Source organism: Cariama cristata, unplaced genomic scaffold (genome assembly GCF_000690535.1).
Source record: "Cariama cristata isolate BGI_N322 unplaced genomic scaffold, ASM69053v1 scaffold2809, whole genome shotgun sequence".
Taxonomy (NCBI): Eukaryota; Metazoa; Chordata; class Aves; order Cariamiformes; family Cariamidae; genus Cariama; species Cariama cristata.
The window spans coordinates 10030-23547 of record NW_009637216.1 but is presented as its reverse complement, the minus strand read 5'-3'; the positions used below and the strand labels follow the sequence as shown (position 1 = coordinate 23547).

Below are 13518 nucleotides of genomic sequence, written 5' to 3'. Positions count from 1 at the left end.
ATGAGCCGGCACACTACTTCTGCTGAAGAGACCTTAGTAAAAATTTAAAGGATATCTTGACAAAGTTGACCAGAAGACCTCAGTTAAAAAAAGAAAGGGAATTCTTCTGATCTGACCTTGAAGGAATAGTAAACAAAGATACTGAAAATATGCTTAAAGTGCTGGAAATGGTAGTTCAGAGGAACTTTGGGATGTACTTGCGGAGAAGACTTCTCTTCTCCTAGCCCATTTTACTTTTGTATTTTTTTCTTTAGAATCTGGGCTATGATTCTGGGAAAAAGTGGTCCGAGAAGTGTGAATGAATTAGTACAGCTTAGTAGTTTTAATCCCAAGTTAGAAGTGTAATCATCTGACTTACATTGGGATATTTGAGATGGTATCTTGGCCCCAGTGAGTGCAATGAAAACTTTACCACTGACTTCTTTATGACTTGTATTTACTCTTTGAAAGCTGAAGCTCAGTTACTGACCTCTGACATCCTGCTTCAGACACTCCAAAGATATTCTAGCAGCTTCAGAAAAAGGAGAGAATGAGGATTGGTGTTTCTAATATACAAGTGTATGTATGTGCATTGATGTACTTAAAACTGCCGTAGTGAATGTACAGAAAGAGTAAGGAAACAAACATGTATAACTTTTTTTTTACATTGTAACATTAAATGAGGCAAAATTCTTTTAGCAAGTAGTGGCCAAGGGCTTGCTTTAATGTCAGAAAAAATACTCTTTCAAATGTCTCACTTGCTGACATGTTATACAGCTAGCCTGGTTCTACTGCCTATTGAGCCATAACTAATCAAATGAGGTTAGAACTTCACTTTCTGTTATATGCGATATCAAAAGCTCAATGAGGAATGTCAAAGTATAGCATTACCTCTGCAATTCAAATACCTACAACTTGGGGTTAAAGCAAAGTTTAGCTTTGCTTTATGTAAACTGCTGAGTCTAAAGGATACATCGGCCACAACAGGTAATAAGAGCATGCCAGCTGAGATGTGGTTTCCTCTAGTTTTCACTGCTTTTATCTTAAATTTTGCTGTAGAAACTGCAGCAGTAACTTTCCTTGGGGTTGTTGCTGAATAATCCAAAGCGTAGTCCAAATCCTACCTTGCCAATACTGAAAGATATTAATAGATTCGGTTATTGTTCAAGTCTCTATGTGGCTGAAAGGTAAGGTGTGTATGTGTGTGTTGCTCCAGTGTCATACAATAGCCAGAAATCCATGTTACTGTCCCTGTAAGTAGCAATGCTAGGGTTGATGTGTATCATATGCCTTCTGCCAAGTATGAGTGAGGGTTATAAAAACTGCAGTTTAAAACTAATTTGAGTTGTACAAGGAAAAATGGAGGCTTTGGACCTGAGACACTTTAAAAAATACATCTCAAATTATAACAGTTTGGTAAATACTTGCTTTGAGTTACTTCTAAGTTGTGTTTTAAGATTGTATGCATGCTTATTTACAAAATATTTAAGTGCAGGAAGTATAGCTACATTCAGCACCCGCTTGTACTTTGACACATGGTTTTGCTATACACAAGTCTTTTTGCTGTGATGTGGGAATGATGTGCTTGGCATAAGAAGGAGGAAGCAATGTATTGAATAGGGAGCCCTACATATCTGAAGAATGTTAATGAGATGATGCTTTATTGCATATCCTTTTGGGAGCTTGAAATGGGCTATGTAGGTTATGTAGAAGTAAATACACTATTGGGAAACATAGGAAATCTTAACTAGGAGGCTAGCAACTACATTAATTAGGAAGATGCACATTTCTGAATTATCACTCTGCTCAAAAATCTCAATTCAGATATATTCTTCTGAAGCAGTTGTCACTTAGTCAAACAGTTGAGCTTTATAGGTTTGTACTCTGCAATGTTTTTCAGTATCTTTTGTGAATGATAATGCATTTTTGGTAAAGAGGTACTACTACCACAGATCATTTTATCTTGAGTGTGAAGCTGGGGAGGGGGTGCTTACTACTGAATTGGGCAAAAAGCATTTTGATCTGATTTTCTGTTGCAATATACTGAATTTAATAACTGTTATTACTAGCTTTAAGGTACATCTTGAGAGTGTTAACATTAATAATGCTAATTATTTTCCACAGCAAATGTTTAAAATATATAGCAACTCTAGGGAGTAATTATGCTATTTCTTAATCTGTTTCTTACAGTACACTCTTAAATTTCTTTCTGAAAAGAGTTTTTCTTAAGTGCTGCTACAGTTTCTCAAGTACTCGCAGCCAGTAGGTTATAAGGTGCATTGAGAAGACTATTTAAAGCTCTTTTCTGTGTGCTGGCCATGGTACTTTTTGAACAATCTGAAAGTAGTTGTATGTATATGATCAAAGGAACCTGAAATCTCAACCCTGAATTGGTATGAAGTAGATGTCCCAGTCATATACCCTTTTCCCAGTTATTTTGAAGGTAGGGAATATGAGTGGTGTTATGGTGTTAACCCTTACTCTCTTGTAACTTTAAGATTATGCTATCATATTAGTGCAACACCAAGTGTCAATGCTCATGTCTGAAAAAGAGCAGTACTAGAGGACAGGTGGTGAAGAGGGAAGCTGCACCTCTTAGGAACTGATGATATTCAGATATATCTTGGGTGGCTCTGAAAATAACTAGCTTTACTCCTTAGGACAAATTTGTCTCATTAGCAGAACAGGTTTCCATAGGAATGCTAGGCACTTCATATGATATGCATAGGAGTTCTGAACAGCTGGCAAGTCTGAGGTGATCAAATTACCCAAGACCTCACTTAGAGAAAAAGAATAAATTTCTTCAGGAAGGATAGGTGGCAGCAGCACAATGACCATGCTGAGACCTTTACCTGGGCTCTTTTATATAAATGTTAAGGATGTCTAAAAAGTTGCATTTTCTCTTCCTTCTGTCTTACCTCTGTAGCATGAGGGCAAATATCCAGAAATAGTAGAGAATAGAGTGGATAGCCTGGATTGTTAAAGGAGATCAGGCACACCTTCAGATGAATGGTGTTCCTTGCCTGGGGCTCACTGACAGTACTAGCACAAAAGGAACAGCATTTTGTCCAGAACATTGCTTTCTGGAAGGTAGTCAGGACTGCAGTGTAAGGAGATAACCTCATGTTTGGAAGGGCAGGTTGTCCTGCATCCCATTGCTGTCACTCATGCTGCCTGAATGAGCAGGACTCTGATAGGAGGAAGGCCTCACTGCTCGCTCACCTCTTCCTGATCCCTTCTGCTGTCATTCCAGAAGGGCTCCGTATGCACTTGTTCCCCTGTCACCTTAGTGTTAGCAGAGACCTGTCAAAACTGCTGATTTCACAGCTTATGAATCTGAATGAAGTACTTTCAAAGATACACTGAACTGAAGCAACACCATTTGTTTTGATTATATGTCTGGATTTTCTCAACCATGAGAACTAGGACATGATTTTGAATTAGTTTTTAATTTGAGAAGACTATCACAGGATTTCAGGAGCAGAGGATTTAGACTTGTAAATGTTGTACTTGCTTTAATCCAACCCTGACAGGTAAACTTAGTATCTTTTGCATTTTCTAGACTGCTGCTGTACCTGAAGTATGGCCACTTCTAGCCGACAAGGCATTTACCTGTACTTGGCATGGCTTTAGAATTCCCGATGTCACCACTGTGACAGTACCGAAGTGAGGTTATAACAAGGTGACTATAGATGTGTGCATTTTGGATATGAACTCAAGGTTGTTTTCATTTAAAAAACCCATATCTGCTAGACTTATTAAACAGCAGCATCTATAGCATTTTCTGTGTTGTTTGTGGTTTGTATAGGTCTGGTGTAATAAGGACCAAATCTTTCATGGCCACTTGGCAATACTAGCCACTAAATACTAACTGAAGTGTAATGTAGTCTCCTAGTTTTCATCTGTGATTTGTTAAATAATGAGACTTTCTGTAGGGCTACGGCTAAAGAGGGGAACAGAAATATTTGCTACATTATTTATAATAGTATTTCCATCAGTAGAAACAAGTAATATAAGCTACTGATCTATCTAGACCCAAAAATATGGGGAAATGAAATATCCTGAAAATCCCATCTAAAAGTCAAACTAAACTTGCAAGTGGGAATGAAATGTGAACTACTCTGCGTTCCAGAATGGCTGTCCCTTTTTTCTTGCTGTTCTTCAGAGGACTTTTTTTCTTGGGTATCATGCCACATGTAGAGTCTGTTAGCAATACTGAAGCTATCTGTGGGTTCAGTGAGTCTGCTTAGCACATGCAGGTGAAAATTAACTTTGCTACTGTATGTAAGTATTTGTGAAAACATCAGCCATTCACAACTAGTCTAACACCTCCACTTATTTAAGTTTAATGGCTGGACACATGCACATCATAAAACATCTGAGTGAAACCTTGCCAATGGTGTGTATAAATAGGAGTAGTAAAGACAAAAATTAAAGACAGCAATGTGCTACCAGGAAAGAATAATTGAGCATTTATCTGAATCATTGATGCTTCTCCCTTCCCTTTTTTTTTTTTCCCCCCTCCTCTCCTGCCCCTTTATTTTAGAACAATCAGCAGGACATTAACGGTTCTTAGCAACTCTTCAAAATATTGCAGGAATCAAATATAAGGCACACTACAACACATTAGGATCATAACATGTACAAAACAATGGGAAGTCAGTGAAGGAAGAACAGGAAACTTTGAACATTAAGAATTGTCTCGTACATCTATTTCACTCTGCCAAAATAACCGATGCTTATTTTTTGTCACTTACCTGTCCTTTTGTTTTAGGCCAACACATATGAAAAGTATTGGGAATTTTATCAGAAATTTGGAGGCCAGAGCTTCCCCAAAGACCATGTAAAAAAAGCTATTGCTGAAATTGAAGAGATGTGCAATATTTTGAAAAGAGAAGGTGTAATTGTCAAGAGGCCTGATCCAATTGACTGGTCTGTGAAGTATAAAACACCTGATTTTGAGTCTACAGGTAAATGTTCTTCCATTGTTGAAGGCCTTGTCTGTTGAGCTCTTGTTTGAGACATTTTTGGATGTCATCTAGTCTACCTTCTTGCTTGGAGCAGGATTATTGCCAGTGCTAGATGAGGTCAGTGACGGCTTTGTATAGCTATGACTTGGAAAATCTCAGGGATAGAGATTCTGCCATATGGTTTACTGACCTCTTTCAGTGCTGCATGGATTTCCTAAAGAAAGACGTGCTCCTAATACCTAACTTGAACTTCCCACGCTAGCATCTGTTGCCAGAGTTCCTTACCATGTCACTGCCACTACCAAGAAGTGTTCATCTGCTGTGTTTAATGGCCCTGAAAGTAGCTGTAGGCTGTTACTGCTTTGTCCCCTGCTTGCCACATGAAATAAGCTGAGATCCTTCCACTTCTTCTCCCAAGTCAAGTGCTGTAAGGCCCCCCTGACTGTCTTGATAACCCTTTGTTGGATCCATCTTAAATTATGGAGACCAAAACTAGAAACAGTTTTCCAGGAGGATCCTCACTAGAGTCAAGGAAATTTGAATGTCTCTTTACCTACTAGCCACATTCCTCCTTATATAGCAGCATATGGCTTTGATTATTTGCAGTGAGAGCACACTGGCTCATACTCAGCTTTGTATCAAGTGTAGTCTTCAGGCACCTTTCATGTCAAATGTGTTCTTAAGTAGTTCTAGTGGAATTCAAATTTATTAGCGAACAGATAATGTTAAAGAAAGAAAAGTCTAATGGGACTACTTCCTGCACTGGTTCTGTGTGCCATCAAATTCCTCTTCTGTGCTATTACTTTTTAAACAGATGGCTTATAAAGAAATGAGATCCACTTGGAAAACTTGCCACCCACCTTTTAAAGTCCTCCGAGTAATTCATAAGCATTTGCTTAGTTAATTTCCATTAACTAAATTATGAAGTGAAGGCTTGTAGACTGTAGATGGCTTGCTTTCATCTAGCCATAAACTTGTTATGAGTGAGGCTTTGTAGCAAAAGTTGCATGTATTTTGAACAACAAAAAAGTCACTTTGAAAACTTACTGAGGAATGTAAGGACCTCAAATTATGTGCTGGTTTCCTGAATTTGCTAAAGATGCTTTTTGCCATTCTTTTGGATAGAAGTAATGGTAAAAAGGAGGGTGAAAAGTGAATAAGCTGAAGGAGCTGAGAAAAGCATATTTGTCTCATGGGTTAGTGGCCTTTTTCGTTTCAGGTATGTATGCTGCCATGCCAAGAGACATCCTGTTGGTGGTGGGAAATGAAATTATTGAAGCGCCTATGGCTTGGCGTGCTCGGTTCTTTGAGTACAGAGCATATAGACGAATAATCAAAGATTATTTCAACTGTGGTGCTAAGTGGACAACTGCCCCCAAACCTACAATGGCAGATGAACTCTATGATCAGGTATTGTTCTCATTTTGCTTCAGAACTTCAGTTCTGGTTATACAGAATTTTGTTGATAGTTTCAACCTGATATCTAGGTTTCACAAAATTGGGACACACACACAAAACAACTCTGGAAATTTGTGGTTTTTTTCTAGTGTATGCAAATATTCTGTAGCCTTTCCAGATGAAATTGAGTGCGTGCAATTAGGGAATAAGAATCAGGAAGTTGTGTCTATTGAATGCAAGTCTGCTTTGGAATTGTTTTGATTATTGACTGTAACTTAGTATTACCAAAGAGGAAGGAATTCTAAAAAGACATCACAAACATTATTTGAAAGAACTAAGATTCCCTGAGAATGTCCATATGTCCTGAGTGTATCAGGAAAGTGGGAAAGAATATATATTTTGTCACAGGAAAAAAACCCTTATAATCCTTATTTTGCATGATGATTAGTATTTTGAAAGTTACATAATAGTGGAGGATCTAAACTGTGAGTATTTACCTTCCTAATATTTAAGTGAATATTTTCTTAAATTTTTTTCTTTTGTAATAATTTTGACTCAGACAATTTTGGTAGTTTCCTATAGGCTCCCAAACGCATTAGGAGCTTGATAAGAACATCTACAATAAGTGCAGTAAAACTGATTGTGGAATGATTGTAACTTTCTGGGAACAGTGACATCTTATCAATGATGCAAAGAAGTCTTTCTTAAACAAAATTACCTTAGAGTAATCTGTCAGTATTAGAAAACTTCCAGAGCCTGTTCTAAAGCATAGAAACTACTTATCCAGTAGTTTTTGTTTGTGCTGTTTTTTACACCTCATTTGTTCTTAATTGTATTGTTTCATTCTAAAAATCTATTTAAATTCCTGAAGATTTAACTTCTAGTTTGAAGTACTGCTCCATTCTAAAATGTGGAAAAAGTAGGGAGTCCACCTTTGTTAGGATATAGCTTGTATACCAGTATTTCTGTCACTGTGCAGTGATTTGTTGGACTGATAGTTAAACTCCACTGGTAATGAATACTTTCAATCCAGAAGGCAGAATATTATCGAGACAGTAGCTCTGAAGAGCAATTAACTTCTTGGTATACCTATTGTCTCTTATCTCATCACCTACTCTTAAAACCTTTTACTTAAACTTTCACATTTATGCTTTCTTTTTTTATTCTAATAACAAGTAAACCCAGCCACCTCCAAGGAACATACTAGCTATCACTATAAACATATTTTCTTAATTTCAAAATACTATTCAGTAGCAAATAGTTTGAAAACTTTCCTTTACCATCTCCAACCTAAATTTGTTATTCCTTTTTCTATAACTAGGATTATCCAATCCTCTCTGTTGAAGACAGGCATAAACTGGCTGCTCAGGGAAAATTTGTAACTACTGAATTTGAGCCATGCTTTGATGCTGCTGACTTCATTAGAGCTGGAAGAGATATCTTTGTACAAAGGAGCCAGGTAGACAAAGGTTTCTTGCAACAGTGTTGATATCTATGTGAATGATAGCTACTTGTATTTATGTCTCTAAATTCCTGAACCACATTAAAATAAGTGTTGACAAAAGAAGATGCTATTTGTAGAATGCCTGATATATAGGATGAGACTGTCTTACAGCTAAGAGGTTAGCTAAAGGCACAAACTTCTATTATTTTGTCTTTAAATATTTATTTAAATAAAACCTTAGACAAACTAACCTCTGATGCAGTTTATATTCTAGCCTAGTGAAACTTACTTTGTCCTGTTTTCAGGTTACAAATTACATGGGTATTGAATGGATGAGGCGACATCTTGCACCAGACTATAGAGTGCATATAATATCCTTTAAGGATCCTAACCCTATGCACATTGATGCCACTTTTAATATCATTGGACCTGGTCTTGTGCTTTCTAACCCAGACCGTCCCTGCCATCAGGTAAGAGTGTAGCAGAGGGGAAAGTGTTTTGTGTTTAAAAATTACTCGGCTGGATTTGGTCCCTGCTGTATAATTGCTAATCCACAAGTCTATTTTGTATACACTTGAATAATATTAAATTATTGAATTTAAATAGCACTCAGACAGTTGTTCAGGAACTTACAGGTGTATTTGCATCTTGACTCTAGAACTTTCTCGGCAGTGCAATGACCATTGTTCTCCCCCAGTTTTCTGCCACTGCTCTTTGTGCTTTCTTATTGTGAGGCTAGATGGATGTGTTGTGTGTTTCTTCATGTGTACGTGGTTTAAATATGACAGAAGCGATCTATTTTGTAATAATGTACTATCAAAGCAAGTACACAGGATATACTACTTCTCTGAACACTTCTGCTACTTAAATATGTTAATTGTATCCAAGGAGAAATTGTGGGGGTTTTGATGCTCAGGTGAGTAATCCCCCTTTTTATTCCTATTTTGGAAGCCCTTCCTTTGGTATTGTTAACTGTACTGATGGCAGGAGACTGGTAATTGCTCAGGCATTCAGCTTTGAGTAACTGAACGAGAAGTACTCTTTGAAGAGTAAGAAAGAGGAGAGACATGGTTCAGTATGTAAAACATACTACTTTATTCTGAGAAAAAGCTAATATTGCTAAACAGTGCAATCAGATCAGAAAGCCTTCCAGAGAGTAAGAGCTCCTCTCTGTTACAGATGTGTTACCTGTACTGTCAGTGCTTGAGGATTTTAGTGAGGATCCCCATGATTTCAGAAGCTGTACAACCACATGGCAATAGCTGAGCTGATACTGAATCAGTGGGATAGAGCTGTGTGCACCAGAGATTATGGAACCATGTGCACAGCGTAGCTCTTAAGAGCAGTATTAGTCTCTTCTCAGCAAGTGGCTTCGATGCAAATGGTCCCATTGAATTAATGCCTCTCATAATATCCATTATGAGAATATAATTTTTAAAACAGTCATAGTCTTTTCCTCCCCTTTTCCTTTCCCCTGTTTTCATAATCCTACTTGCAAGAGGAGGCTCTTGGTTGTCTCGCGTTACAGCTGTGTGCTGGGATTTTTTCATGGAAAACTACTGTCTGTGTGGATAGAAAAGATGGATGCAGCTTGTTTTCCTACAAACTGATTTGGCGGTTCTGGATGGCCGGGAAAGCGGGTGGGGGGTGGGGAGAGATGGAGGTAAAAGGGGGCTTTTCTTTAAAATCCTGGCAGGCCAGGCTGGTTATTGAGTTTTCAGAATCGGAGCTCCACCTCGTGGTAACACTTGAATAAAGAGCTTTTCCAAGAATTCAGACTGAATTTGAAAAGTCAATTCTCCTTAGACAAATTATCCTCCTCTTATTTTTAACTTAATTGTGTAATTCTTACAGACACAAATTATTCCCTAGGATGCCTTTATTTTGTTTCCTTTGTTAAATAAACTGCATATTAAGTTTCTTACGAAGCATGATGCAAATGTAATTTTATGTAGTATTTTTGGTGGTTTTGTTTCTTTAAATGGCAGTGGAATTCATATCAATGGCTTTTACAGTCATATGGGAAGAAATAATACCAAAAATAAAGAATTTAATACTTTTGTGCTGTTACTGATATCTTTACTTCACAGGCGCCAAACTGCATGTGTTTGTCTTTAACATATGTTAGTATACCTAGCATATATATAAAAACAGTAGAAACAAATGCTAGTGGTATGCAAAGTTTGAAAAGGCTTTCAAAAAATGCTTGGATGAAAACTGGTTTCTAGATGGAACTCGAATGAGGGCAGGAGTAGTGAACAGAGGGAAAGGGATGTCATGTACATTGAAGTAGCCTGAAAAAATGTGGCATAGTTTGGAGGACATAATATGATACTTTAAGAACCATGTTTAGAATCTAATTAAATTGCTCTTTCAGATTGAGCTCTTCAAGAAAGCAGGCTGGACTGTGATTCGACCCCCAGTGCCACTCATCCCAGATGGTATATTCACTCTCTCTTTTCTAAGAATTCCAAGAGTATTCTTAAGAGTATGGGGCAACATTGATACAGTAGAAGGTTCATTCTCATGTGTTTAGATCACCCACTGTGGATGTCTTCTAAATGGCTCTCCATGAATGTCTTAATGCTGGATGAGAAACGTGTGATGGTGGATGCCAATGAGACATCGATTCAGAAGATGTTTGAAAATCTGGGTATGTCCTAATGTATTTCAACAAATACTTAAAACAAAATGATTGGGGTACCAGCTATGCACATCAGGATGAATGGAGGTTTCACTTAAAGTAGTCAAAGCAGCCAGCACTGGAAAAGGTACTGAAACAATTGGGTTAGCAAGTAAGAATCATTCAGTGATTTCTCTCCTGATTACTTCAGTCATATGAATATGGCTTCTTACATCTTGTGCCCTCTACAGCTTGCAGCAATTAAAGGTACGAGTGGCAATTAAAGTTACTGCTAGCATGATTTTGAATGAGCTTTTTTTAATGTAAAACTGTCTGTTCAGTTTGGAGGTCAAAATCTATATTGGAGAGGTTGAGTGCGTGTACTGCTGAGTGATGTAGAGCAGGCTATCCCTCATTACCAAAATGCTTTCAGATTTTTCTAGTTCCAAACTTATTGTACTTTAATGGTCAAATTAAGACCACTTAACCCAGGTATTTCTGCTCATTTATGGAGAATCTCAGTCCTGTGAGATGTACCCTTGTAAAAGGGCGGAATTCCTTTAGATATGCAGTGGCGGGAGACCTGTAATTGAATATAAAATCTGAAGGTCTTATTATGCACAGCTCACTGCAAAGACAAAGAATATAGACTTAAAAATTGGAACTCATGCAGTTAATCCAACTGCTTCCATCATGCTTTGAGGGAAAGGTGTAGGTAGATCTACTTGTGGCTCAGAATTGGTCAGCAGTAGGGTGGCTAGATTGCTTGGTGCTGCAGCCAGCTGACTATTGGTGCAGGATAAGTACATGGTGGTGCAAGAGTTGACAGGGTAGAAAGGAGACTGCTGGCTAGATGAGAAGTCAAGGGAAGTGAGGGATCATTGTATTGCAGAGTAAAAGAGAATACTCCCCAGTAGCAGAAGACTCCTTTAAAGGGAGAAAAATGATGGGAAGGAGAGAATGATCCAAAGGTGGAAGATAGCAACTGTGAACCTAGAAGAAGTGTTGGTGCCATGGATGTGAGTGCACTTATTGAAGCCTCCCTCAAATCTGAGATGATTGCAGGTGAGAACCACCCAATCTAATGCTTTAATCTGCTTTTAAAGACTGGCTATACAGTGTTTAGTGAATCACTTAGCTTTTTGGTCTTAAGTGGTTTTAATTGTCTGCATGACCAAGGAGCTGAAGATTTATAAATGCTTGAAAGTACTTTAAAAATGAGGCTATTAATGCTAATCATGACATATCTTTCACACTTGAACTTCACAGTCTGTGTGAGTTCTAAATAAACTCCTGTAGTCATTAAGTTCCTAAGACTGAGATGAGTCTACTGGGAACAAAACTATTGCTGACCTAGAGGGTGGATTCTGCTGAGCTGCTCCTGAAAGTTCCAAGAAGCAAAAAACTTCATAACAGAAAAGTCTTCTGATCCTAGTCCATCATCTGTCAGGACTTTGTATAAGCTGAGCCACAGCTGAAACATCAGAGCTGAAAAGAAGTGGGAGGAAGCTTAAATAAGGTAGTAAGTATAACAGCCTGTTCCCCTTTTCAGAGAAAGAGGGACTTAGAGCTCTGTCCTTTGAATGCTGCTTTTATTGAGAGGCACTTGGAAGACCACATTTAGTGTCTGAACCATAAATGCTCACACAGATTTATGTAAGTGTGCCCTGGTCATATATTGTAGCAGAATTTCTGCTGATTCTTCACATACCACAAAAACTGAATTTTTCTTTTTATTACTGGCATATCATAACACATCAAACACTGGCTATGCTCCAGGCACTGTATATTCCTGAGGGTGTCACTGCAATAAACAAGCTAGCTGTGTTCCCAGCTTGTTCTCTGCCTAGAATTTGGGAAAATAAATTCTTAACAAATGAGTAGGAAATAGTTTCTATATTTGCATCTAGCCATATGATCTGATAAAGCATTGTCTAATGTTCTGATCAAAGCTTACCACATGAATTTGAGATTTTAATTTTAAAGTATGCAATGTATGTTTCTTGCAGGCATTTCTACAATTAAAGTGAACATTCGCCATGCCAATTCATTGGGAGGTGGTTTCCATTGCTGGACATGTGATATCCGCCGCCGTGGTACCCTGCAATCTTATTTTGACTAGTTATGAGCCAGATATGTAGCAATGGTTCAACTTCTAAAATAAGCATAGGAAATGAGCAAATTAATTTCACTTTTGTTAAAACAACTGCATGGCCTCTAGCGCTTGATCAGTGGTGTCCTTACAGTGGTCTGGTAAATGATTTATTCTTATGTACTGTTCACTTTTGGCAGTATAATTGAAACTACTTCATCAGCAATACAGGTTTTCTGGCTGGCTTTTTGAAAGACATCCTTCATCTGTGAAGCCTTTTCACATTGGCTTTGAATGTAAAAACTTGACAAGATAGCTAAAAGGTCTTGCTAGAATAGCTTGACCACTGCTATTGGACATCTACCTCTTTCTAGTTACTCTATCAAATAGGCAGCTTGAAATGTTAAACTTGAGTAGACTTTTCTTATTCCTTTTAATCAGTCTATTGTTCTAATATATTTGTGTTTAATGAAGTTAAAATAGATGCAACTGTACAGATCTCTTATGGAACCAAGTAATTTTATAGTGTTTTTCATGTCAAGCCATACAGATATTTACAGATAATTTCCAGTATGATCTAACTTCTAAGACATGTTCACTTACTTGCCATGTTCTTCTACATTTTCTTCTGATGTCTGATGCATATCATGTATCTGAATACTTTTTATATTGCTTTTTGTATTGCTGAAATTGTTTTTTATTTAACTTTTAAGTGTACAAGTGGTAGCTAATATTCTGCTTGTACACGTTTCACTCTAAATTGTTTACATAACAAAAAAAAAGGCACAAACCAAAAAACCTACGAACAACCCTGCTCTAACCTTAAACCTCTGACATCTTACAATCCTTTCTTCCTCCGACTGTAGCAGATACAGAAAGATGTATCAAACATGTCAGATGCTGTGAAGGAATTTGAGTATTGATTACTGAATATGTACTTTTTATGCTAATAAAGGTTTTCTGCATTCTCAATTTGTTGCCGTTCTGAAAATGAGTAACCATGAAATGTCTG

General features: G+C 37.6%; 1 protein-coding gene across 1 annotated transcript; it reads left to right on the top strand.

Moving 5' to 3' along the window:
* Positions 1–4753: 4753 nt before the first annotated feature.
* Positions 4754–12733, top strand: GATM (glycine amidinotransferase (L-arginine:glycine amidinotransferase); the record flags this gene model as incomplete). Its single annotated transcript, XM_009708196.1, has 7 exons — positions 4754–4949; positions 6169–6359; positions 7669–7806; positions 8097–8261; positions 10169–10232; positions 10328–10444; positions 12424–12733. Coding segments are annotated over 7 exons (984 nt in total), but the record flags the coding sequence as incomplete, so codon positions are not given.
* Between the last annotated feature and the right edge of the window lie 785 nt (positions 12734–13518).